Genomic DNA, 26,831 nt, shown 5'->3' on the forward strand with positions numbered 1-26,831 from the left:
TTGTAATAATTTGGAGACAGACAAAACTTCGATGCAGTGCTGTCTCCAGGAACAGCTGTTCGATACTTGGGCAGTGTCAAACACGAACAGTGCCAATATTAAATCACTTCCCACGTTACTGCATGGCAGCTGGCAGAGAAGTTGCATAAAAGTTCACATTACGGAACGAAGAAAGCGCCGTGGGCTTCGCAAGCACGTTGCTGGTTGGCTTACATCGATGAATCAGCTACAACACAGCATAAGCATAAACAGCAGCAAAAATAGCTAGATTGCTGCTACAATACGCGACCAAATACCTACATCGCTCCGACCGTAACACGCCGGCGTCGCAAAGGAACCGATGGAGATTGCGATGGTCTCCCTCTTTGCCCAACTCGGACTACTGTCAAATTTGTGCGCACGCGCGAGAAAGCATGTGACATTCTTTCCATCCATCCGCTACGCCTTGACCACCACGGAACTAAAGCCCCTCTTTACGCCCCTCTCCCTTTTCGATCATTGCATAAAAGCACATCAGTTGACATAGTTGATTTGCCTTTGCTTTGATGCAACGTCCTATTAGCTTCCTTTAATGTGCACAAGTCGCCGGTAGGACGCCGGGACGAAATCGTGCGAATAGGGACGCGAACAAAGCTACATTTTTTTGCAGAGTAACGATAATGTCAGTATTTTTTTTTCACAGAAAGGTGTCACTTGCAACGAGTAAAGCTTTTTTTTTTGTATTCCATCTGTGCGCTTTCTCAAGTCAACACTCGCTCTCACTCAGCAGCAGCTGTATTTTGCAGCCTTTTGGATATTTGAGAAGCAACGTTCCAGCGCCGTGTTACTCTGAGTTTCGGCTATTTTTCTTCTTTTTAGTAAATACCGTGACGCTACTGAGCATATATGTTCCAGCTTAGGGCGTACTATTTATATGGCGGAGTGCATTGACCTGATTATCTCGTTGCAAAGCTAATTGGTTACCTTGCAGTAGCAGTGCGTCGTAAGGGAGGATTTACGCTCGAGCCGCACGCCACACCACCCGCCTGCGGTCGGGTGAAAATTTGCACATTTCACACAGTGGGGCACACATTGCGGTTTACACTGCATGTGCGAGCCCAGTGTGCGAGCCTAAATGTGAACCAGTGTGCGAAATGCACAGTTTTGCGCAAGACCGCACGCGTGCGGCAAGCGGGCGGTGTCACGGCCCAAACCTTTAGTTAACCAGCCCTAAGGCCAGGATAAAGCTTTGTAACTGGTGCGCGGCCGGCACAGTACTATGCTATATCACAATGGTGAGGTGGTGTGGCGCAAGGAAATTTTCTCGAAATGTGCTGACGTCACCGCACACTCACGTAGTCCAGTAGAACCTTTAAAAAGATTAGTTCTAACAGTTTACGAACACCTTTCTTTAAACATTTCAGTGCCACTCCGTCAGCAATCCACCACCGACTTGGATTGGAACTGTGATTTAAAACAAATAGCTTGATTCCTGAGTATGTAATATATCGGCATTTATGTGTGGTATAAAAATTTTTCAAAAACTGTCAATTGACTTCTCATTCTAAATATTTTTCAGCAAACAGTACGAGCTGTTGACGTACTGAGGATACATGTCCTTCAGAAAAAAAAATATATTGATGATGTTTAGTAAAGCATTCTTTGCACAAAATAAACAGCATTTTGACGGAATACTAAACTTTTTTAGACTAAAGCAAGACGAACGTATGTTAACGTTGTACTTAAACTATTCTTTACATGAAACTAAGAAGGAAGTCTTTTAACAGTGTACGTAAAATATTGTTTACACAAAAGGTAGGAAGAACTATTTTACCGGTGTCTTTAAAATATTCTTTATACAAAAGTAAGAAGGAAGTCTTTTAACGGTGTATTTAAAAATTCTTTATACAAAGGTACGAAGGAACTATTTTAACGGCGTATTTAAAATAGTCTTTACACAAAAGTAAGAAGGAAGTCTTTTAACGGTGTATTCGAAAGAGTCTTTATAAAAAAGTAAGAAGGGAGTCTTTTAACGGCATACTTGAAACATTATTTATACAAAAACGAGAAAAAAGTCTGTTAACGGTGTATTGAAAATATTCTCTATATAAAAGTAAGACAGAAGTATTTTGAGAGTGTATGAACAAATGTTACGAGAATGTAAAGGTGAATAGATAGTCAGTAAAGTAAATAGAAAGTTGGTAGAAGTTCTATATATCGGTAACAAGTCCAACATCAGGAAAGGGAGTGGCAGATAGAATAGCACACCGCGGTATAAAGTTTATGAACAGGGATAAGGTGCCTCAGAAAGGCTGGCCAACGTTTCGATAGGAGGACTTATCTTCGTCAAAGGCGGCCTCATCATCCTCGGTATGCTTGTTTTAAAGGGTTAGTGCAGTGACGTCACGTTCGGTTGTTGTCGGTGGCAGTTGGTTATAAAGCGAGATTTCAAAGATAATGAGCGCTGTCGCCTGTGAGAGTGGTTCCGAAGACGAGGGGACAAGAGCTGGAAAGTGGTGGGAAGGCTGGGAGAAAAGAAAAGGAGAGAAAAAAAACGGGGGGGGGGACTTCAACAGAATAAAAGAAAGGGGGGCATAGGAGGGCGTTGGGGAAGCGAGAGGTTAGGGAGCATTCAGGCATACAGGGGTGTCGTTGGCGGCATGTTTTTGTCGCTCTAGAAGAGCCGGTCTTTCAAGGGACGTTAGCCCCAGTAGCTGAACGTAGGTGTGGTTACGGCGGTATACAGAAATGGCGGTGCCCTGTGTGACTGAGGCGACGAAAAAGGTATGCTGACGACTGGGACATAGGAATGGATTGGTGAGGGTGTTTCAAAAATACATAATAAAAACAGACAAAGAAAAGAAAAGAGAGGGCGAACCGAAACCAGAATAACAAATAGGAGGGTGACATGCGCAGAAGCAGGCGGGGGCAGGTGTACATGGGTCGTACAGTTGATATAAACGTAAAAACATGAAAGAGTATATTAAATTGAGTAGTAAGCAGGAAAAATTTTTCGAAATGGAGGAATAGGTGAGGTTATGAATTAAGGTTAGCTGGTGGCATAATGTGTTTTGTGTCTTGGTTGATGATATGAGAATTTCAGATTTAAGTTACCGCTTTTAAAGATTCTAAGTTGCCACGTGCCAAATTAATTCCCTTCGGGTGAAGGCAATTAAACTTGTGTATGAGGCATGATTCCGTATATTTCCTTTCGCGAGGTGAACGGAAATTTGTTTGTAGTATATAGAGCCTTGCTTTTTCAAATATATGACCATGTTCATTGAAGTGGCTGGCTACTGATTTCGGTAAACTGTGTGTTGTGTCCGCGCGGTGACCGTTGAGTCTTGTATGAATTTGTTGTCGAGTCTCACCTATGTATTGTTTGCTACAAGCGGCACATTGTAGACAGCAGAATACGCTGCTTGATGTGCAGGTGAAACTCGAAGTTACCTTCTGTGCGTAATTCAACGCTTTACTTTTTACTGTAGCAGTAGATTGAATATGTTTGCATGTCGAGCACCTGGGGCGGCCACAGGGACCGATTCCCAACTTCGTCTTTGTCCTTAGTTTGGCATGCACAAGAATATCTTTAAAAGTACTGTTGCGTCCATAGGCTACTCTGGGCGGTTCGGGAAAAATATTAAGTTTCTGGTTGCTGGTGAGAATTGGGTAGTATTTACTGAGGATATTATTCACATTTGGGAGTGCGTTTGAGAATTTAGTACTGAGAAGAGGCATTGTTGTTCTTGTGATCCTCGGGTGGGGCTTGAGGACCTCGGCTCTATCAAGTTTGGTTGCTGCAGTGTAGGCTTTTTGAAGGTCACTGTTTGGGTGGTTCCTGCTTGATAGGGTTTATTTAAGGCGATCGAGTCTGTCTGTGCAGTCTTGGTTTTCAACGCAAATGAGACGCGCAGAGAGAGAGCTTGGCCTTTAAAGATGCCTTGTTCGCAATGTCTGGGATGGTGGGTCGTAATTCTAGGTACTGTCGTTTGTCGAAAGGTTTTCTGTACAGCGTTACCTTTAGCGCCCCATTGTCAATGTACATTGTTGTGTCCAGAAAGTTTGTGCGTTCAGTTGAGGATTCTGATATGAATTTTATTGTTGAATGAAAAGAGTTTCGAAATGCAACATATTTATCTAGACTGTCTTGACCATGTCCCCATATTATGAATATGTCGTCTATGTATCGTAGGTATGTGTGGGGCTTGTCAGTGCAGCGCGATAGGAAATCTGTTTCTAGAATCCCCATAAATATGTTCGCGTAGCTTGCTGCAAAAGGCGTACCCATGCTTCTACCATATACCTGTAGGTAGTAACTCTCCTCAAATTCGAAGTAGTTATGTGTTCGAATCAATTCAAGGAGAGACAAGTAGACTTCAGTAGAGTGTTGTGCATTTTGTTTAGACAACGTTTTCTTATTGAAGATAAACCATCAGGGACTGATTGGAATGTTGCTGTACAGGGCCGTGACATCTGGTGTTGCGAGAATTGTGTTGTGGGGTAGTCTGCCTTTAGTATTAATGTGCTTCGTAATTCTCAGCAGGTGCCCCACCTGCTGAGAATTACGGGCAGATACGGGCGTATCTTGTACAAATGACGGAAGGGCTTTTGGCAAGTCACCAAGGAAGTGGTTAAGGAATGTGGACATGCTTTCTGTCGGGGTGTTGTTGTTTGATACTATCTGGCGACCTGCTATAGTAGCGGTGTATAGTTCAGTGGATGGAATTTTATGAATTTTTGGAAGGAGGTAGAAACGCCCGGCAGTTTTGTTGCTTGGTTTAAGAAATTTGTATTCTGACGGTGTTATCATTTCATCAGCCAAAAGGGATTTCAGCTTATGGGTAATTGTCACTGTGTAGGATAATGTGATCGTTATCTAGCTTATGGTAATATTCTGGGTTGTTTAGCTGTGTATAAGCCTCGTGCTTGTATTTCACCACTGGCCAAATAACTATACTTCCACCCTTATCTGCTTCCTTAATAACTATGTCACTCCGGCAACTAAGATTTGAAATGATATGACTCTCCGACACAGTTATGTTTTTATTCAATTTAGTATACTCTCACGTTTTTACGTTTATGTCAACTGTACGACCCCCTTTTCTCATGTACACATGTCCCTGCCCGCTTCTGGGCACGTCACCCTCCTATTTGTTATTCCGGTTTCTGTTCCCCCTCTATTTTCTTTTTTTGTCTGCTTTCAATAAATATTTTTTGAAATACCCTCACCAACACATCCCAAAGTCATAGACGTCAGTATACCTTTTTTGGCGCCTCAGCCACACACGGTAGCGCCATTTCTGTACACCGCCGTAACGACACCTACGTAGAGCTACTGGGCTAACGTCCCTTGAAAGACTATGCCGCTGCCTTCCAGTTACCCCATGCACCCCAGACTCCTTGCCGCCATCTTAACTACTTGAAAATTACTCGACGCATTGCTGCTGTGCTACTAAAGTCACTCTTTCAACTCAAGTTTCTTTTTTCCTCTTTTGTGTTACTCGCGCACGGACCGCCTGACCGGCTCTTCTGAGGCCGCAACAACGTGCCGCCAACGCCCTCCCATGGCCCCCTTTTTTTCTCGTTCTTTCTTTTTTTTCCTTTTGGTGTCCCCCCATTTTTTCTCTCCTTTTCTTTCTTTTCTCCCCGCCTTCCCGACGCTCTCCCGCTCTTGTCCCCTCGTCTTGGGAACCACGCTCACAGACGTGAGGCGACAGCGCTCATTATTTCTCAAGTCTCTCCCTTTACAACCAATCGCCACCGACAACAACCGCACGTGACGTCACTGCACTAACCTTTTAAAACCAACATGCCGAGGATGACGAGGCCGCCTCTGACGAAGATAGGTCCTGCTATCGAAACGCTGGCCATCCTATCTCAGGCACCTTATCCCTGTTCATAAACTTTATAAAATAATGGTAATAGGCATTTTTCTAAGGGATGGATTGGAATGTGTTGGTGAGGGCGTCTAAAAAATAAAATAAACAGACAAGAAAACAGGGGGGTGGGACCGAAACCGGAATAACAATAGGAGTGGGACATGAGTAAAAGAGGGCAGGGGCAGGTGTATATGGTAAAAGGGGTCGTACAGTTTATATATGTGTAAACACGTGAAAGAGTATATTAAAAATGAGTTGTAGCTTTGTCTGTTTTTTCTTTAATTTTTTTGAAACACTCTCACCAACACATTTCAAAGTCCCAGAAGCCAGGATACCTTTTCCGGCGCCTAAGTCACAAAGGCTGTTGACATTTGTGTATACCGCCGTGACGACGCCTACGTTGAGCTACTGGAGCTAACCTCCCTTGTAAGACCAAGCCGCTGCCTTCCAGCGACCCCATCATTGCCCCCCAGACTCCTTGTTCGCCATCTTAACTCCTTCAACAACAACCGACGCATTGCTGCTAGGCTAACCAAGTCATTCTTTCAAGTGATGTCTTTTTGGGTCTTTTCTTTTACTCGCGATCTGACCGGCTGACCAGCCCTTCTAAAGCCACAAAAGCATGCCTCCAACGACCCCCTGAATGCTCCCTAACCTCTCGCTCCCCCAACAGCCTCCTTAGCCCTTCTGTTTCTCTTGTTCTTTTTAGAGCGCAGCTCTTTGGCGTCCGTTCCTGGGTTTCGCGTCGGCGTCGTCGTCGGCCTCGTAACCAGCTCCGCCCCCCTTTCATCCCCCCAGCGCTAGCAGCGATCGACTGATACCGCTGGATGCCGCTGACGCCGCTAGAGAGTCAAGATAACGTGACTGCATAGAACACCGTCGCCGCCATGCAGAAAGAGGAGGAAAGGGTCCCCCCCCCTGTCCTTGTGTGGCGGATAGGGTGCTCTTCAGTTGCCGACGCGCCGGTTATTCGTTGTCCCTGAAACCAACTCCGCAGCTGGGGTTGACTCACTATCGGCGTCAGCGGCATCAGTCAGTCGCTGCTATCTCTTCCCTCCTCCCTTTATCGTGTTGTCCGCTTGCTGCGCGCGCTTCTGCCCCCATCGTTTGCCGCTGGGTGTACACGCCGCCCCCCTCCCCCCTCTTCCTGCGAGTCTCCGGTTGTCAAAGCGCCGGCTCGAACTTAGTTCCTTTCTTCGCTCCTCCTCCAATGCAACCCCTGTGCGGTGGCAATCAGAGAGCCAGATCGGTGGCGGCGGATCTGTATATGTGCACCGCCCGAGCCGAAATTGCCGCTGCCGTTCGCCCTGTGCGGTGGCAATCAGAGAGCCAGATCGGTGGCGGCTTGACATAAAGACAAACAGCAATTTCCTAACACTTATGCGGGAGAACATCCCGTTCCTCTCACTCGTAACGCGTCCCACGGCTGTGACAACCTCGCGAGGCACTTGTATACATCTCGTCTTTGAGAATCAAGCATTGGTGTACCAAGTCGAACATATATCAGTCTATTTCTCCGACCACAAAGCTTCCTTCATGACTGTCAAGAACTGTTAGTGGAGTCTTTGTTAAAGGAATACGTGTGAAAAATACAAAAAAAAATTCTGTGATAGCGCACACATGTGTTGCTAGATTTCTTTGCCTCAATCTATCGAAAAGGTGAAACAGCTTATTTGCTGCGCTCAAATTTCGCATTAGGAAGTAACGTAATCGTCGGCAATTTTTTCCCTCTTGATCTCTTTTCTCTGTCTCCTTTTTTATCTTTTTTTTCTCCCCGCCTTCGCACTCTCCCGCTCTTGTCCCGTCGTCTTAGGAACCACGCTTACAGACGTCCGGCAACAGCGCTCATTTTCTTTGCAGTCTCTCCCTTTACAACCAGCCGCCACTCACAACAACCGCACCTGACGTCACTCTACTAACGCGGTAAAACTAACCTGCCGAGGATGACGAAGCCGCCTTTGACGAAGATAGGTCCTCCTATGGAAACGTTGGTCAGCCTTTCTGAGGCACGTTATTCCTGTCCATAACCTCTGTACCACATGTGCTATTTCATCTGTCAGCCCCATACCTGATTTTGGATTCGCTCAGCTGGATAATCTCGAGCACTGGCTCCAAACTACTCATTTGCTTTAGCCGCCTAAGACCAATCATTCATCGCACCAATCAATCATAGCAAACTGCTCAACTTATTCATATCTAGAGGTTACCAACTTGCAGACTCGACTAATAATATGATGTCACTAAGATTTCTAACGGACTAATTTTTTATTTCGTGCAGCTAAAACAGCCCGCACATCGATGGTGCAGTGCGCTCCTTATAAAGTCTCCTTATAAAGTAAGTACGAAAGCTTTGGCACGCCTGTATTGCGGTATTCCGGCAAGCGCATGTGGTTTGGCGGATGAGCGGGGGCGTAAACGTGTGCAGCCAGGTTGGTGGCGCCAGCTGATGGTGCAAATCTGAACCACGCAAACACAGAACCAATTACTACATTCTGCTTAGCTGCTGGTGTAAATTTTCGACAGCGGCGTAATCGTGTTCACAATTACGCTGCTCCCGTAAATTTGCACCAACAGCAAAGCAGATTATAGTAGGTTACTGCAATTTTAGCATTGTGGCTGATTGAGCTGTTCGCCTCCAGGCGGCTGTACCACTCCGGGCGCTCAAGTTTACGCCCCCGCTCATCCGGCAATCCGGCCAAAGAAGGCCCCTTTGCCGGATAGCGGACGAGCTAAAAGTCTCTATTGACGAAATTCAACTTCATGAACTTAAACGCGCATGTGCCCAACCATGCACTTTTGCCTCCACAACCGATTCTCCTACATTATACAAAAAGCACCTCGCGCTACGGCATATCCCACAAGGGGTGCGAGAACATTGTACGCACTCCCGATTAGATTTCAGAGCGTTGGTGGCATCAGGCTCTCTTTCCTGGCATCATCAGGAATAAAAAACTAAGTGCCCTTCTACTCTATGAAGAAGGATGACCAGCGAAGCTGTGTATGTGGGCCCTTTAATGGCGAATTGCACCTCCGCCGCGGGTCGGTTAAGGTTCAGCCTACGTATGGGGAGTGCTTAAAGGGATTGAGACACCAAAATTTGAGGCTATAAAAAGCTTGTTGTAGGCTGCTTCTGTATGCGAGGACACCCACAACGAGGACGCTGCAAGCATTTGAAAATAAGTTTACTTTAGCTCCAAAAAGTCAGTAAAAGCTTCTTCTCGTGGTCAAGACCCATCGCTAGCGCGGCTGTTATCTGGCGTGACAGCGGAAGAACAAAAATATTGACGTCATAGCACACTAGCACAAAAACGTCACGTATGATGAGGAGCGATGAAATGCCGATTACGGAGCCTGCTGAACAGAGCAACCGAGCATATATCCTCCACTATGACCGAGCTACAGGCATATAGACATCCTTTCTCTATGCTACAGGCTTCTAGAACACTGTAACCGAGCTAACCCTGGCCCTTGGCTAACCGAGACATGCACAGCGCTGTAGCGGAGAGCTGTTGACGTAGCATCTGCGAGTCGCATAATTCGGCAGCTCGGAGCGGTCTCTCGTTCGCTTGGCTTTTCTCAACGTGTAAAAACCCGTCCACGATACCGGCACGACAACTCGCCGCACGCCGTTTGCCGTTCGTGGGCCGCCGTGCGACGGCAGTTTTGCTCGCGAACGGCGCGATTACCTCGCGGTAGAGAGGATGGGTTGGGACCCATCTGTGCTACAGCCGTACGGCGAAGCGGCCAATGAGCGACCGAGGAGTGGTCACCCTGGCACCGACGGCAGCCTCACCGCCGCTTATCCTTCAGCGACGCCGATATCGTCGCTAGGCTTTTTCCGGTTCACTTCAAAGCTAAAGCTGACGGCACTTTGGAATGAATCACCGACTATCACAAGCCGCAATATTTTCTTACCCTTGTTGTCGCTCTTCGCAATAGTTATAATAATCGAGACATGCGCTTCTAATCACCACTTTACCTCTGCAGGCAGAGCACGCGTATACGAGAGCAGACGACGCAGCAAAGCCTTTTCACGCCACTATTTTTTGTGACCAATGTGACCAAGACATGTTGCGTTTCTTCTCCTACGACGTCATAGCATCACCCGGAGCCCAGAAACCGAAACCAAAATCGCTCGGTGTAATAATGCTATTATTAAATTATTTATCGGGTATATATGAATCATGCGGTGTGTATCGTGCTTCTTGAAGCAGCACGCAACGCTTGAATCAAAGAACGCATGAACGCAAATTTTTGTCTCCACCCCTTTAACGCCTGCTTCACCTCCGCCGCAGGTTGGCCCGCTATTGCACAATCATCGGGATCGGCCCACGTGTGGGGAGTGCTTAACGTCTGCTTCACCTCCGCCGCGGGTCGGGCCGGTATTACACTATATTCGGGAGCGGCCCACGTATGGGGAGTTCTTAACGCCTGCCTCCCCTCCGCCGCGGGTCGGCACGGCATTGCCCTGTGTTATTTATTTATTACATACTGCAAGCCTGGATGTCGTGCTATTAGGGCGCTGCAAAGCACTCATCCTAAAATGTCAGTACTTTTTGTTCCAAAACACATGTCCATGCTGCCCTATCTGTTACAATGTACTGAAAAATTTATCTGATGGTTTGCCCCAGGCAACTGTTTTACACCGAAGCCGTATACCTCTACGGTCCAAGGAAATTTTCGTGTCGTGGTAAGCGAAAAACTCTCCATACGCACTAGGCGCCAGCATTGATTCATCTGGCACCCTGCCGCGGTGCAAACACGGGCTACTCTGGACCCACCTGATTCAAGAAGGCGCCACCCTCGGCTGCGCAGTGATCTGCTATATTGGCTCCCACGTAACCTTCCACACTTACAAAAGAAGCGCCTTCGTCGACTTTCGCGGCATTTGGCAGTAGCGACGAGCGCACCGGAAGCATCCTAATCTGGTCTTTCCTTCATCGCAGGTTAGCGGGAAGAACACATTGATCATACGCCTTATTATTAGTCGCTTGTCGCTGCTGCCAAGTGTTTCGCCAACTTATTGAGTGTGTTCTTTGACTGTAGGGGGGAACACGTCTAAAAATGACTGGCAAGGAAGTGGCAAAAATGAAAAAGCATTCCAACGCTGATGTCGCAAAGTTGAGAGAAGAAACCAAAGCTGAAATCAAGCTATTTCGTGAGATGAGAGAGCGGGAAATGCGAAATGAAATTCGAGAACTAAAGAGTGAAAAGCAAGGCTTAGTTAAAAGCCTCGAGTTTGCACATGACTCTATTAAAGAGCTTGAGGGAAAACTAAACGCGAAAATCACTAAAAGCAACAACCTCGCTGCTGAAAATGAGACGCTTCGATCAATGCACACCAGTCTTGGAAAGAAAGGTGCTCGATTTGGACAAGTGACTTCTTTTGTCCGAACAATACACAAGAAAGGAAAACCTATATATATAAGGAGTCGTGAAAAGTGACAGCGAATCTGTGGTTGACTTAGTCTCAAAGATAGGAAACGCAATCAGTGAGTCAATTCAAGAATGTGACATTGAATGCTGTCATCTGGTACCAAAACGAAAGGCAGATAAGTCCAATATTATAGTTCAGTTCTGGTCTCGAGCCAAACGTGATACTGTCCTGCAGAAAGCCAAGAAGATGAGGCTGAAAAACGCTGACATTGGACTGGAAAATTCTGATCCTGTATACGTCAATGAGCACCTCTGCCAGGGACAAAAGAAACTGTTTACTTTCGCTGTTAAAAAAGTATGAGCATCTGTGGAAGGCTCTGTGGTCACAGAATGGAAATATTTTCATGAGGCAATCCGATGGCTCGACAGTTGTACCGATAACAAGGAACAGACCCCTCATGAAGCTTTTCTCGCTGGGAAGCAGTCGTGCAGAGCCAGCAACAGGCGATAATCATAGCTCACCTGGAAATCTGTCGTCGTTCTGCTCTTTGATCACAAAACAAACAAAGAAAAATGACTTATCACGAATTAGCCCCACCACAACAGGTGAAGCTAATAGACCCAAACTGTGAAACCGCTTTGCACCTTAACGCCTGCTCGGTAGGCAACAAGCAAGACGAAATCGTTCTACTTCTAAAACAATTCTTTCGAATTTACGGTTTTTATGCTCACCGAAACGTGGTATCAGTCTGATAGCAAAATGCTACAGCTGCCTGGTTACGAAATGCTTTTCCTTAACAGATTTAACAAACGCGGTGGCAGTGTTGCAATCTATACTCTCGCGTGCAAAAGGTGCCACATTCTGCCTAACCTTAGTGACGTTACCGATGATTATGAAGTTCTAACAATGCAAAATCGAAATCAAATCATTTCAGTCGTATGACGGCCCCCAAATTGTAGCATGAAACATTTTACGGATTATTTTGACCAGATTCTAGAATATGCGTCACTAAACAAATGTTCGTTTTTGTGCAGCGGTGATTGTAATATTAACATTCTAGACCATAACGCTACTGTACATGATTTCAACATGAAGATTCTCTCCTGTGGTTTTGTCAACTTAATAGAAACAGCAACACGTGTCACATGCGCTACTGCGTCGGCACTAGATCTAGTAATTACGAACATTGAAACGAGTGTGCTCTCTGCTGGTACAATCGCTTCTGATGTGAGCGATCCCTGTCCAGTGTTTGTCATCTTTCGAAATGAGCATGCTATGCGAAGCAATGTGAAAGAGTCTGTTGCTGTGGAGCGCATAACAGATGCCTCTTTGGAAGCATTTAAGCCCGACATTATGAACTTTGACTGGTCCTGTGTGCTGCACAAAACTGATGTCGGTGATGCGTACGACCTTTTTTTTCACCATTTCCTTCGTTTCTATTCGAAGCACTTTCCACTCGAAACGTACACGAAAAATAATACGAAAAGAGATAAGAAAACGATGGGTAACAAGAGAACTTTTCAAAATGATAAAGCGCAAAAATCGTCTCTATCAAACGTTCCTTCGAACACGTGCAGAGGACACACCCCTTCACTTTAAAAAGTTAAGAAACTGATTAAACTCCGAGCTGCGGGAAGCGAAAACATCCTATTATCAGGAGCTCTTTTCTAGTGTTAGTTCAAGGAGACCAGATATTGCCTGGAAAGGTTTAAACGATGTCCTAGGTCGCCGTGCGAATCTCTGTCACAAAATATATGCTGGTTAATGGCAACGAAATAAAACGGAGGGCCTTGCAGAATACTTTAACAAGCAATTTCTTATTAACATTTCTTCATCTCAAGACCCTTCGGGATACTACAATTTCCACTTATCCCAGTCAGCTTAGTGAGACTATATTTTCGCGCCTACTGATGCAAATTATGTTTATAACGTGTACATGGGAATTAGTAAAGCAAAGCCTTAGATATCTAGGGTGGTTGTTTGGGCTAGTTGGTAATTCATGATCAAAAATAACGTACAGCGCGAAGGACAAAGACCGCGATAGACGACATACACGACATATGTCGTCTCTCGCAGTCTTTGTCCTTCGAGCGGTACGTTATTTATAACCTTAGATATCAACAGCATGCAGATGAAGCCATTGAAATATGTTGCCCCTAATTTTTCCCTTGATTTCACACATCTACAATCTTGCATTTGAGTGCGGGGTTTTTGCCAACGCAATGAAAGTATCTGTCATTCTAAAAGGGGGTGACCAAAATGTACCAGCAAATTATAGGCCGATTTCAGCGCTCGCTGTGTTCTCCAAAGGTCTGGAAAAGGTCATTTCATCAAGGATAAGTAAGTTTTTTGACAAACATAAGTACTATCTGAGTCACAATTTGGATTCAGAACAGGTAAATCTACAGAAACAGCGTTATTAACAATGAAGGAAATTATTTTGAACAATATAATGAGAACTTGTATACGTTGGGCCTTGTCCCTGAATTTAGTAAGGCTTTTCACTGCTTAAATCATGATTCTTGTCAACAAGCTTAGAATGTATGAAATTCGTGGTAGAACACTCGCATGGCTTGAAGGATAGCTCTAAAACAGAAGCAAGTCGGTGTCTTTAGATAATGAACTTTCATCGCGTTTGCTTATCAGTTGTGGTGTCCCACAAGGGAGCGTATCGGGACCCCTTTTGTTTAATACGTACGTAAATGATATTGTCACGGGATAGTGACGTTAAAGAACACAGTGGCAATACTATGACAGAAAAAACTAACTTTTATTGGGCGAACCTGTGCGCACAATGACAGGCTACACTTAAAGCACAACGATTGCAACGAACTCAGTCAGCGATCGTCGAAAAGCTGATCAGCGGGTCAAGCGCGTCGGCTTTTATACATCAGTCATCGAATGTTCCAGAGTAATCGCTGGGACCCGCATGCCTTCCACAAAGTTGCACACCATTCGCGTCGCGCATACATGCAATCAGATTACGCAAGTTTCGGCGACAACAGACAACGGATAGAACCATCGATAACATTCCAGAAACTTCCGAAACATGCAGGCGCGTCCTCCGCTGTGCGATAACATTTGTTAGGCGGTGAAACATGTCGCCCAATAAAGACAAGCACACGTGTCAATATTGTAAGTATAGATCCTTCCTTTCATTTTGAGATATACGCGGATGATAGCACACTACTTCTTTCAGACCCTAAATTAACGATTTAATGGCGAAATGTAATGGTCCTACTAATTAAATTGTCAAGGTGGTCAAGGATGAATAAGTTAAAAATAAATTCTGTAAAGTCCAAGGCTATAATATTTTGCACAAGAAACAAACCGATAATACCTCACTGCACGCTTCACTTTGAAGATAACCAAATAGAAATAGTTGAAGTGTACAAAGAAATTAAATTATGAGGTTTTACGCGTCAAAACCAATTTCTAAATATGAGGCACGGCGGAAATTTCGACCACCTGGGGTTCTTTAACATACACCTAAATCTAAGTACATGGGTGCTTTTACACTTGGCCCCCATCGAAATGCGGCCGCGGTGGCCGTGATTCGATCCCGCGACCTCGTGCTCAGCAGCGCAACGCCATAGCCACTGAGCAACCACGGCGGCTGAAGCGCACAAATTATTCGGAGTATATTTTTCGTGTTATTTAAACTGGGATGCCTCACTGACCTTGTCTGCAAGAAACTATCTTCCATCTTCGGGGTTCTGTCGCAATGTCGTGCAACTTTACCTTTGGCATGTAAATTATAAGTTTATTACACACTACTTTTTCTCACCTTAACTGCAGTTTAGCATGGGCCACAATGACCAAAACAAACATAATTAAGGTTTTCGAACTCAAAAAGAAAATCGTTGGAATAATCGCCAATGTTCACGATACAACTACGTCGAAGTATGCTTTTGAAGCACATAACATTATCCGCGTCAATCATTTTTACAACTTTAGTTGTTGCAAAAAATATATTTTTCGACGGCATCCATTGATTTTTATTCTACTCTGGCATCTTTGGACATGCGTCGTGCTAACATACACGCAAGAACTACTAATACATGGAATATACCACGTTTTCGCACAGATGATAAATTACCCATGTCATAAACCTGCCTCATGTTCTAAACACGTATAAACATACAATAGGATATACGAAAGCTGAGCTGCGGAAATATTTTGTTGAAATGTGATTTTATGTCTTCGCTTGTAATAATATTTGGGGTTTTACGTGCTAAAACCACTTTCTGATTATGAGGCACGCCGTAGTGGAGGACTCCGGAAATTTTGACCACCTGGGGTTCTTTAACGTGCACCTAAATCTAAGCACACGGGTGTTTTCGCATTTCGCCCCCATCGAAATGCGGCCGCCGTGGCCGGGATTCGATCCCGCGACCTCGTGCTCAGCAGCCCAACACCATAGCCACTGAGCAACCACGGCGGGTCATGTCTTCGCTTGTAGATGCCGCATGTTTGGTTGGTTATTACTATTAGTATTTCTGTACACACGTATGATCATTTTAGCGTTTCGATTTTCGATTTTTGTTCAAATTTTGTGCAAATATTATTAGACTCTATATGCATAAATGGCGAATGTTTCTCTATATTGAATGTGGCTATTGTATGCGTATCGGTTGAAGATTTCCTGTATTGCTCGTGTGCTTCTTTGGGGTTTTCTGGACACAGTCAAGCTGCACAGGCAGCTTTTTGCCAGAAAACCCCCCCCCCGTTGAACCTGGAAAATATAGTTATATACTTATATCCATGGTGGAAGCGGCCTCTAGACTGCACGACTACATTGACGGACGAAATACTGGTTTAACAAGTACCAGTAATCGCAAAGCGTTTAGCTCTTCATTTCTTTTTTAGGTCGCTGCTGCTGTGCATTCTTCAGGGGCCCAATGCGCACCATGCTTCAGCTAATATTGAAGGCCCCGACTGTACTTTTTCATTCTTCTTATCGGTGACTGTTTTCTAGCGCCTAACTGCAGTTACTTAAGACGCAACTGCACGACATTTCCTGTCACCGATTGAGCAGATGGGACGCGTGAACTGGCGGCGCGTGGCTGATCGGCCGCGTTCCACGCCAGCGATTGCATTGAAGTCCGATGAACCCATGCCGAAGACACTGAGTGCAGGCATCGTTGTGCTTCGACTGTTACTTGTTTTCCTGAGCAAGCTCGCCTCATAATGAGTAAGATGCGTGACTCGTTATTTTAAAACTGCCTTGTTGTCAGCATATCGTGTCCGTATCGACATGCTAAACTTTCACAACTTGCAACTTTTGCTGCGTTGACACTTGCGACGAGCACGAAGTCCGGGTGCGGCCGACAACGCCCGCGTCCCGTGCATTGCGCGAAGGTTCCCTAGGCGTTGCAAGCGATTCCCCGGCGCGCCTCACAATCGAGCCGTGGTTTGGCACCAAAAACCCCAGAATTAATTCATTCCCTATTAGGAAATCCGAATATTTTTGTAATACTTTTCGAATATTTCTAAACGTGAACTGCCTGTAAGTAGACTAAATGTTAGAGCAAAATTATGGTAAATTTTCAACCCCGCAGGCGTGCTATAAACAAAAAAAAAACATCAGAGCTTCCGTAGAGGTTACGTCACTTGGGTAGGCATACTTTACAGGCATCATTCGCACTCTCTGGAGAGCCATGTGCCTGTGAATAAATCAGTGGTTTGCTCCTAAAGGGGGGGGGGGGGGGGCTCCATTAGTGCTTTTATAAACAACGCCTCATAACTATCTCATTACAGAAACTTGTTAAAATTAAGAATACTGGAATGTGAACATCGCTTTATATTAATTCTGACAACGTCTATTCATTATTCGAAGACTATTCGATATTTGATTCGATTCTGGTAGAATTCGATTCGTATTCGATCCAGTCTCAAATATCACTGTTAGCACACCCTTACTCTCCAATGAAACCTGTGACGCCATTTAGGAAATTTCGTACGCACGCATGCGTGTCTAGCGCAAAACCTTAACTTTGTATCAGTACTTTAAGAAAGGTCACCGGAAAAAGAGTGCAAAAAATGTAGTACAGTTGCCTTAAATATTAGCTGAAACATGGTGGAAGGGGCCCGCCAAGAATGCACTGCGCCATCGACATACCAAAAATTGAAGAGCCGTACACTGTGCCGATTACTTATAAATTATAAACCACGATTTCATGGGCCAAAGTAGGCGTGTGGTTTTGGGGCTGCTTCTACCACGGACGCCACGTCAGGCCCCTATTTAACACGACTGTATACGCATGTCAGTATTGTCCCATATCCCTTTCTTATTTAGGCCTTAACATTAAACAGTTAAATTATGTAACGCAAGACATTCATCACAATACGTGAGTACTCTTTCATCTAACGCACATGTCCGCGCTGCTCCATCTGTCACGAAATACTCACACAAATATCGCATACTCTTCCCCAGGCAGCTGTTGCGATCTTATGCGAACACCCCGGGCGCATTCCTGCCGCACAAAGGGCGCCGTGCGGGCGAGTGAAAGCGTGCGATCCGAAGGAAGAAAGCGCGCCGGCGCTGCGTATTTCACGACCGGGCACAACTGACGAGCGCGGCTCAATATCGCGCGCGACAGGGATGCGCCCACCAAGACCTCCGTGCGCTCTCCCCGCTCGTGCGTTGAAGCCGCTTCGCTCGCTGCCGCCGGCGTTCCCGCCGAGTGTGCGCACTGACGCCACGCTCGTCAGTGAGTAAGCGAATGCGGCCGTTGAAACAGCCATCCTTACTTGGCTGCCCACTTGTCGCAATCGATGCCTTTTGGCCGCCACTTGAACGCGACTGATGCCGCCAAGGAACAGGGAGCGTGCACAATGTTCTCGCACACCTTGCGCAATGGACCGTAGCGCGATTCTAGTATCATGTAGGAGAACCGATTTTAATGGCACAAGTGCTCGGTTGGGCACATGCGCTCATCAACTTTAATTTGCGCCAAGATGACCTGTCCAAGTTTTCGTACTTCATAAGAAGCCTACAGCCCCATCAACATGGTGGCTGCTTTTAACTGCACCAAATAAATACATTAAACCGATATATATCTTGGTGACGCCATCTTATTATTCGAGTTATCAAACTGGTAACCTCTAGATAAGGACGAAGTTGAGCAGTTATTTGCGCAATAACGGGCGCTAAAGTAATTAACTTTTCAAAATTGATCTTAGACCGCTAAAGCAAATGATTAGAGCTCAAGATTACTTAGAATCACGCATACTACATACAGATTAGCACATGTTTCAATGAAGAAGAAGCTCAAGCATCCGAACCACGAAAATAGGGCGCACGTCATGGCAATGCGAAGCACGCAGCGATTACTGTTGCGCAAGCTGGCACGGTGATTGCGACGTCGTGTCCCTATAGCCTTTCGTGCATACCAGCCGAGCAACTGATTTCGGTGCGGTTGAAGCACCGCTATGAGCGGCAGCGTGCTGTCAAAGTTTTCATTACTCCTGTTCCTACCACTATTCTAAAAGAGCACTACTACCATTAAAGCCATGAATTGCCTGCAGTTGTAGTGGTGCTTTTCAAGAGCTTCGCTGGGCATCAACTTTCGCAGCGCCGGTATGGTGGTTTCCTTTTTTGGGGGTTCGCTCCAGATTTTCGCGCTGTTCGTTTTTTTCCAAGTCATGTACCAACTAGGTCTCAACATATGCTATGTGATGCATCAATTTATAAACGAAATATTATGGCGTCTTCGGCTGGTCGTTTCGGAGCGCTCTAGACTGCTCTCGCGAGTGGCACTCTCGTCGGCTGGACGGAAGAGGGTGCGTGCCTTGCGTTCGGCTCTTTTCGATCACTCTCCGACATGTCCGAGGCGCTCCGAGCCCTGTCGTCGGAGCAGGGGGGCTATTCTGTAAGAGTCCACCTAGTGGACTGTCCATTTCGGCCGCTGCTGATTGGATAGGGCAGCCCGTCTCCTCCTCTCCGGTACAGCTGCATCCAATCAGCAGTGGCCGAAATGGACAATCCACTAGGTGGACTCTTACAGAATAGCCCCCCAGTAGTCGAATGTAAGAGCGTTTTCAGCAATGTCATCACAACACAGCGTCGCCGTTGTTTGCGACACCGTAACCTAGGCAACCGAGGCAACGAACGCTCGTCCCACCAGCGCGTCGGCCGGTTTTCCCGGTAGCTTTGGACAGGCGAAATATCGGACGTTGGCAGTGGTCACGCGGTTTCGCATCTGCCATTTCCTCCTCCGAGAGCTAGTCACACGTTCGGCTTGTCCTCTACCTCCGAGTTCGGGAAACGCCGGATCTGGCCGAATCTGCTTCGGGATATGGAGGCGACCAGTCGAAGATACCAGTAGTCTCTTTTTTTTTACAGCGAAGCTGTATATGGCAAGCCATTTCGTCTATCCGTCCGTCTTTCCGTCTGTCGGTCGAATGTACGGCGGAACCTCCACCTGCGCAACCCATGCCCACGCTCGAGAAAAAGAGAGAAAGAAAGGTGTGCGATTAGCAAACACCACCCAGATAGCACAAGGCCCGTCTGCTCCGATCAAACAGCTACCTGGCCTGAAATTTTCATTGACAAGGCTGGCGTGATGAAACCAGTGACGTCTAAATCACTGTTGCCTACTCGGGAGCATCCCCATTAGATTCTATTAAATTAAACTATGGGGTTTTACGTACCAAAACCACTTTCTGATTATGAGGCACGCCGTAGTGGAGGACTCCGGAAATTTCGACCACCTGGGGTTCTTTAACGTGCACCTAAATCTAAGCACACGGGTGTTTTCGCATTTCGCCCCCATCGAAATGCGGCCGCCGTGGATTAGATTCTATGACAGTTGGGCAAGACAACATGACGTCATGGATCGGAGTGAAAAAGCCTTGTGCTATCTAGGTGATGTTGGATTTCCTGTGCACCAGTACTGGCGTAGTTGCTCTCCAATGGAGCCGAGCGCGCGCAGCGGTTCCTCTCCGGCTGCGAAAAGGGTAGGCCACGCGTCATACGTACTCCTGAGGAGCAGGCAGCTTCCGATCAGCAACGCTGCGAGCGGAACCGGGAACGAGCTCGTCTACGCCCTCCCGATGCTGCAGCCCGGGCATAAGAACAGGCTCGTACAGCCGAGTAACTAGAACCAACTGCGTACGGAAGATTCGGCGTTTGATAAACCATCGGGATTAACCCAGTGATAAATACTGGGGCCGCACGTTTCAGCTTCGCTGGTAAACTATCTGTACCGATTGCTTGGGCGGTGATGTTTGTGATATGATAATGTTTAAAAATAGCTAAAGGATGACAGCATAATTTGATGCGAAGTGGCAGCATCACAAGGTGTCGTTTTGGCAACATATATATGTGTGTGTGTGTGCGTGTGCGTGTGCGTGTGTGTGTGTGTGTGTGTGTGTGTGTGTGTGTGTGTGTGTGTGTGTGTGTGTTGTAAAACACGTTGTGGGGTTAGTTGGTGCATAGCTTTCGATAGAATAAGCGCCAAAATTGACGGCACACAAGAAGAAATACAGACAGGACAAGGCGCTACGTGCAACTGTTTATTGAAATGACAAGTGGCTGATTATATAGCCATGAGGAGAGGAGAACGAAAAAAGAGGGACACTGAATATGTGAATGCGCACGTGCGAGAACACTGAAGATATAGGGAATCACGCTTAATCTAAATATAAAACTTATCTAAAAACATGCTTTCATTCGTGTATATATTCAAAGACGGGGTACTGACACAGTTGTCCCCTCTTTTCTTAATCTCGTTGGCCTCCAATTATTCACGCGCAACAGAATCTTTACTTTTATACATGATTGTCGTATCATGAAGCCTCGCTTCACATACTCGTTCATCCTCATTTCCGCAGGTCTTGCAATGAAGCGGCAAGTTAGAACCATATCCATTTTTCAATGAAAGCTTATGCTCCCGCAGGCGTTCATTAATACATCGGCCAGTTTGGCCGATATACTCTTTTCCACACTTCAGTGGAATGTGGTATACTACCCCTTCTTCACACTTAACAAAAGGGTTCGTATGTTTAATAGAACACCCTACTTTTTTAGAGTCATCCGGACCAATCAGGCGGCACAAAGTAGCAAGCTTTCGCGGCGCGGAAAAAACCACGGGAATCTTGTATTTCACGGCGACGTGTTTCAGATTATGCACCACTTTATGAGATTACGGTATCACCCCTGGTTTAGCTTTCTTTTCGACTGTTTGACCTTCTTCACTTCATTTTCTTTCTTTTTTCAGTTTTTTCAATAACGCCTCCGAAACTTCGCTTAAAACCAAGCAAGGAAAGCCAGCCTTCCTCAACTTCAAAATCTGGTCGTCAAAGCTTGCTTGTGCCTTATGACAGCACGATTTTTTCAGCGCGGATTCGAGGCACATAGTAGCAATTGCTCGTTTAACAGTGTTGGAGTGTGTAGACTCATACGGCAACACCTCCTTGCGGGCACGGGGTCGGTACATCCAGCAGGAGCCTTCGTCAGTAAGGGTTACGTCAAGATCTACCGACCCGACCCCGTACCGACCCCGTGCCCGCAAGGAGGTGTTGCCGTATGAGTCTACACACTCCAAGACTGTTAAACGAGCAATTGCTACTATGTGCCTCGAATCCGCGCTGAAAAAATCGCGCTGTCATAAGGCACAAGCAAGCTTTGAGGACCAGATTTTGAAGTTGAGGAAGGCTGGCTTTCCTTGCTTGGTTTTAAGCGAAGTTTCGGAGGCGTTATTGAAATAACTGAAAAAAGAAAGGAAAAGAAGTGAAGAAGGTCAAACAGTCGAAAAGAAAGCAAAATCGGTGGTGATTCCATATTCTCATAAAGTGGCGCATAATCTGAAACACGTCGCCGTGAAATACAAAATTCCTGTGGTTTTTTCCGCGCCGCGAAAGCTTTCTACTTTGTGCCGCCTGATTGGTCCGGATGACTCTAAAAAAGTAGGGTGTTCTATTAAACATACGAACCCTTTTGTTAAGTGTGAAGAAGGGGTAGTATACCACATTCCACTGAAGTGTGGAAAAGAGTATATCGGCCAAACTGGCCGATGTATTAATGAACGCCTGCGGGAGCATAAGCTTTCATTGAAAAATGGATATGGTTCTAACTTGCCGCTTTATTGCATGACCTGCGGAAATGAGGATGAACGGGTATGTGAAGCGAGGCTTCATGATACGACAATCATGTATAAAAGTAAAGATTCTGTTGCGCGTGAATTATTGAAGGCCAACGAGATTAAGAAAAGAGGGGACAACTGTGTCAGTACCCCGTCTTTGAATATATATACGAATGAAAGCATGTTTTTAGATAAGTTTTATATTTAGATTAAGCGTGATTCGCTATATCTTCAGTGTTCTCGCACGTGCGCATTAACATATTCAGTGTCCCTCTTTTTTCGTTCTCCTCTTCTCGTGGCTATATAATCAGCCACTTGTCATTTCAATAAACAGTTGCAAGTAGCGCCTTGTCCTGTCTGTATTTCTTCTTGTGTGCCGTCAATTTTGGCGCTTATTCTATCGAAAGTGCGTGTGTGCGTGTGTGCGTGTGTGCGTGTGTGCGTGTGTGTGTGTGTGTGTGTGTGTGTGTGTGTGTGTGTGTGTGTGTGTGTGTGTGTGTGTGTGTGTGTGTGTGTGTGTGTGTGTGTGTGTGTGTGTGTGTGTGTGTGTGTGTGTGTGTGTGTGTGTGTGGGAAATAAAGCATCGTTTTTTTTGTATTTGCGTCTGCATCAGTGCCGGTGCAACTACTGGATCCAGCAGACTCACTTATATACATAAACAAGAGCACAAAGGAAACTGAGAGGCTCGATTTGTGTTAATCATAACCTACAAGGAAAACGAAACCTTTCTTCTTTTGAACGAGAAGAAAGGAAACCTCTCGTTTTCCTTTTTCTCGTTCATTACTAGCGAAGGTCTTGAATCCGGCAGCTTTGATGCACTAAGGTACCACGTGTGGGTTCATTGACCAGTTGCCTTCGCCCGAAAAGTCACGTAGACGTGACGCCATCGGCATAAGTGAGTGGTTGTGCTGCCTAATACCACCAAGGTTAGTTCTAAGTAGATAAATACCCCGGAGAGTGGACGGGGAAACGGCGCCGCGTAGCTCAATTGGTCAGCGCATCGCATGCATAATGCGAAGATGTGGATTCGTATCCAACGTGCGGCGAGTTATTTTTTGATACACTTTCATTTCCAGTATTCATAATTTTTTTTTCAATGAGAACTACGCATAATTTCCCCTATGCTGTCCTTAGTGCCATTGTTTGTTGGCTTCTCAAAATATGACAGCACGCGCGCACGCGCACGCGCACAGACAGACAGGCAGACAGACAGATGAGGTGGAGGAGTGGCAGTGGCCGGTGGAGAAAACCCCTCCACTCAAAAAATATATTTCTGTCTTCACCAAGCTGCCGAATAAGTGCGCGCTTTTACAGATGACTGACACCTTCCGTGACCGTATTAGAGCATACAGAACGTTTAAGGATAGTTTTCAATTTTTTTTTCAGTATGTGGGCCGTTGACTTACCGGCTAGCGCATAAAAGTTCGATGGTTGGTGAATCGCAATATATTCTTAGTTGCTACATCTCGAGGCACACACAAACACAGTGTGGAGAGAGTTCCAAAACTGTGTGTTTATTTTAATGCGAAACCATTATATTCCCAATGAGGCAGAAAAGCCGCCGCTGATCCGTAAGGAGTGGTAAAAAATAATTATGATCACTGTCGTCATCAGCGTCTTGAATGACGTCAGTAGTAATACAGAATTAAAGGTAGAACAAGTTAGAGTAAGGCGACTCCAGGTGGAGCAAAGTAAATTAGGATGAAGTAAAGTGTATTACGGTGGATTAAAGTTCCTACAAACTAGAGCAAAGTGGATTAAAGTGGGTTAAGTTAAATTACGGTCGGTAGACATTACAGCACGACGGATTAAGGTAGAGTTGTGAAGGACACGCGACAGTGTATGACGTCTGTCATGGACGTAAACAATTATGCAGAGAAGTCACCACGCGTTCGCATTTAAACCACACAGAGGTGTTTCAGTGACTGCCAATTTTTTCCTTACATCAACAATGTCACTCAACCAGCAGTGCAAAATTAGAATCGGACGAAAGCGTATGTGCAGGCACATTGACTTAACGCCACGAAGCTTCGAACAGCCCATTAGATGCCATTTGCCTTCTCTTGGCCTCTTCTCTGCTTTTGTGAGGAAATGCAGCCTTGTCATTGCATAGAACATTATTAGGCCATTAGTGATATCTTGCGAGTGTCATGCGCAACTAACTGGAGTGAGTCGATTTATTCTCAGTGCAGAAATGAAGTCCAATGGTATTAGTTTGGTGAAGCAGTGCGCAGACGAGTGTTCCATGTTCACGATAAATGTGTGCAGTTGAACAGGTGGGCAAAGCAGTCCTGCGCCGTGCACTTCCTTCATAACGCAGGCGTCGCGAGGTATTTCTGAACCACACAGCCGAATGAGTGCTTTCAGTACTCGACGCATTTGTTTGCGTGCGGTCTGGCCGTCGAGCTCGGCGGTCCCTACGTGGGACTAGCCGGGTGGCGCGGGGTTTCCCCTTCTCTGCACCGAAATAAAGTTGTTTCACTCACCAACGTCGAGAAGAAAGCTTACCGTCATGCATGGTGAAAATGCGCCACGTCTCTATCGTCGTCATTAAGCAGCCCCGATATTAGATATCCGCGGGAGCGCGAGACGGCCGTGCAAGCACTCGGCAGCAGAGCTTTTGAATCACCTGGGCCGGTGCCATCGTAGCTGAAGTCCTCCAGCACCAGGGTGTCTGCCGAGGCCACGTAGACGTTGCCGCCAACGCCGTGGACGCCCGTGTCCAGGTTTCCCAGTGGTTTGCCAAGGTATCGGCGAACCTCTGCACAACGACACACTTGCGCTCGTCCCACAAATTTACTTGAAATGCTGTTATTGTCTCAGGAAATGCGTACAGAGGGAAATGGTGAATCCCAAAGTAATACACTATTACAATAATTAAAAGACCAAGTTAACTGTAACAATATTAAAAGCCACATTAGTTACAAAACGAAATGTGAGAAAAAGCAGTATGTGAAAGCGGAATGTTGCTGTTGCTGAAAGTAGGAATTAAAAATACATTCAACACAGTCAAGTGCAAATAAAAGAAGCGATCACAGGAAAAGCTATTACGACTAAACTTTGTTCGACCAATCCTAGAAAGTTTTCCAATAACTAAGAGATTGTGGCTGTAGCGTCGACTCTCATACCACAAGATTATTATTGAGATAGCAATTATATGGACACTCCAAGCGAATTGCCGCCGTCGGCATCGCCGTGAGGTTCCGCATATATTTAATATATATATGCCATGCGTCACTATGTGACATGCGGTATATGCAGGTTATATTGCCACACCATTCTATCACTAAAGTTGCTCATACCAGGTCTCGCATTCTTGTCAAAATTACTCCGCAGAAGTTTGAGAACGGCAGCCCACAAACAAATGTCACGAAACCAAACACGGGCAGAGCACGCCTTTTATCTTAAACCTTCTCAGACTCAAATATTGAAAGCGCAAAACAATAACTGAGCTCAAATCTAAAAGCTCAGTGGCTATGGTGTTGCGCTGCTGAGCACGAGGTCGCGGGATCGAATCCCGGCCACGGCGGTCGTATTTCGATGGGGGCAAAATGAGAAAACACCCGTGTACTTAGATTTAGATTCACGTTAAAGAACCCCAGGTGGTCGAAATTTCCGGAGTCCTCCACTACGGCGTGCCTCATAATCAGAAAGTAGTTTTGGCACGTAAAACCCCATAATTTGTTTTAAAACCTAAAAATGATTTAATCTTGTTGCGCGGCTATGCACTGGCTCCAGGATCGGCCCAGGAAAGAGGTTTGATACATACCCCATATTGAAAAGTGGTAGTAAAGTCGCTGATTAAGAAAGACGTTGCATTGAATTAATAAACATAAATGAAATTATCCGATGGCAGGATTCAAACAGAGGACCCCTAGCACGACTGCTCGTTTTTACATAGCTTACATTTACTTAATTTGTACTGCCACTGCAGCTGCAAGTCTACAGCATACTAACACGTTGCTTTCGCCCCCAATTCATTGCTTCGCCCTTTTAAAAAGAAAGTTGTCCGTGCATTCACTTGCAAAGTGTTTGGTAGCGTCTGTGACGTGTTGACATTGTACCGATTGCATAAGAAACAAAATACCTCAATGTAATAATGTTTGTTTCGCCATGAATGAATTAGAAGAAATTTGCAGTCGCGCTAGTTTAGCTCAATTTTGCGCGTACCAGTTTTCTTCAGCAAATTATTTGGTTAATCAGCTTGTATGTTTAAAGGGACACTAAAGAGAAAAATGACTTCTTTTGCATTATTAAATTACCCTTCTACAAAAACACCAACCACGACAAGACGCTTGGCAAGCAAGAAAAAAGCGAAATACAGGTGGCGAAGCCTCCTTGAAGTTCTCGCGCCGGGTCGCTTTGACGTCATGGACTTTGATGGCACCTTCTCGGGCCTACTTATTTATTTAGCGGTAGCGATTGACTGCGTTGCATTCTGAAGGAACCAAATATTAAACATGGCAAGTTTGGGGAACCTTTACTGTGCCAAGTCGGCCCAAATACGAA

The 26,831-nt window shown here is 45.7% G+C and overlaps 1 protein-coding gene across 1 annotated transcript in view; it reads right to left on the minus strand.

Moving 5' to 3' along the window:
* LOC142565934 (protein Skeletor, isoforms B/C-like) overlaps window positions 1-26,831 on the minus strand; it is a 325,890-nt gene that overhangs the window by 130,529 nt on the left and 168,530 nt on the right. The window contains exon 8 of the mRNA XM_075676557.1: window positions 24,952-25,083. Coding sequence (XP_075532672.1) covers window positions 24,952-25,083 — 132 coding nt within the window. The remainder of the gene's footprint in view (window positions 1-24,951; window positions 25,084-26,831) is intronic.

The sequence above is a fragment of the Dermacentor variabilis genome, unplaced genomic scaffold (assembly GCF_050947875.1).
Source record: "Dermacentor variabilis isolate Ectoservices unplaced genomic scaffold, ASM5094787v1 scaffold_12, whole genome shotgun sequence".
NCBI lineage: Eukaryota > Metazoa > Arthropoda > Arachnida > Ixodida > Ixodidae > Dermacentor > Dermacentor variabilis.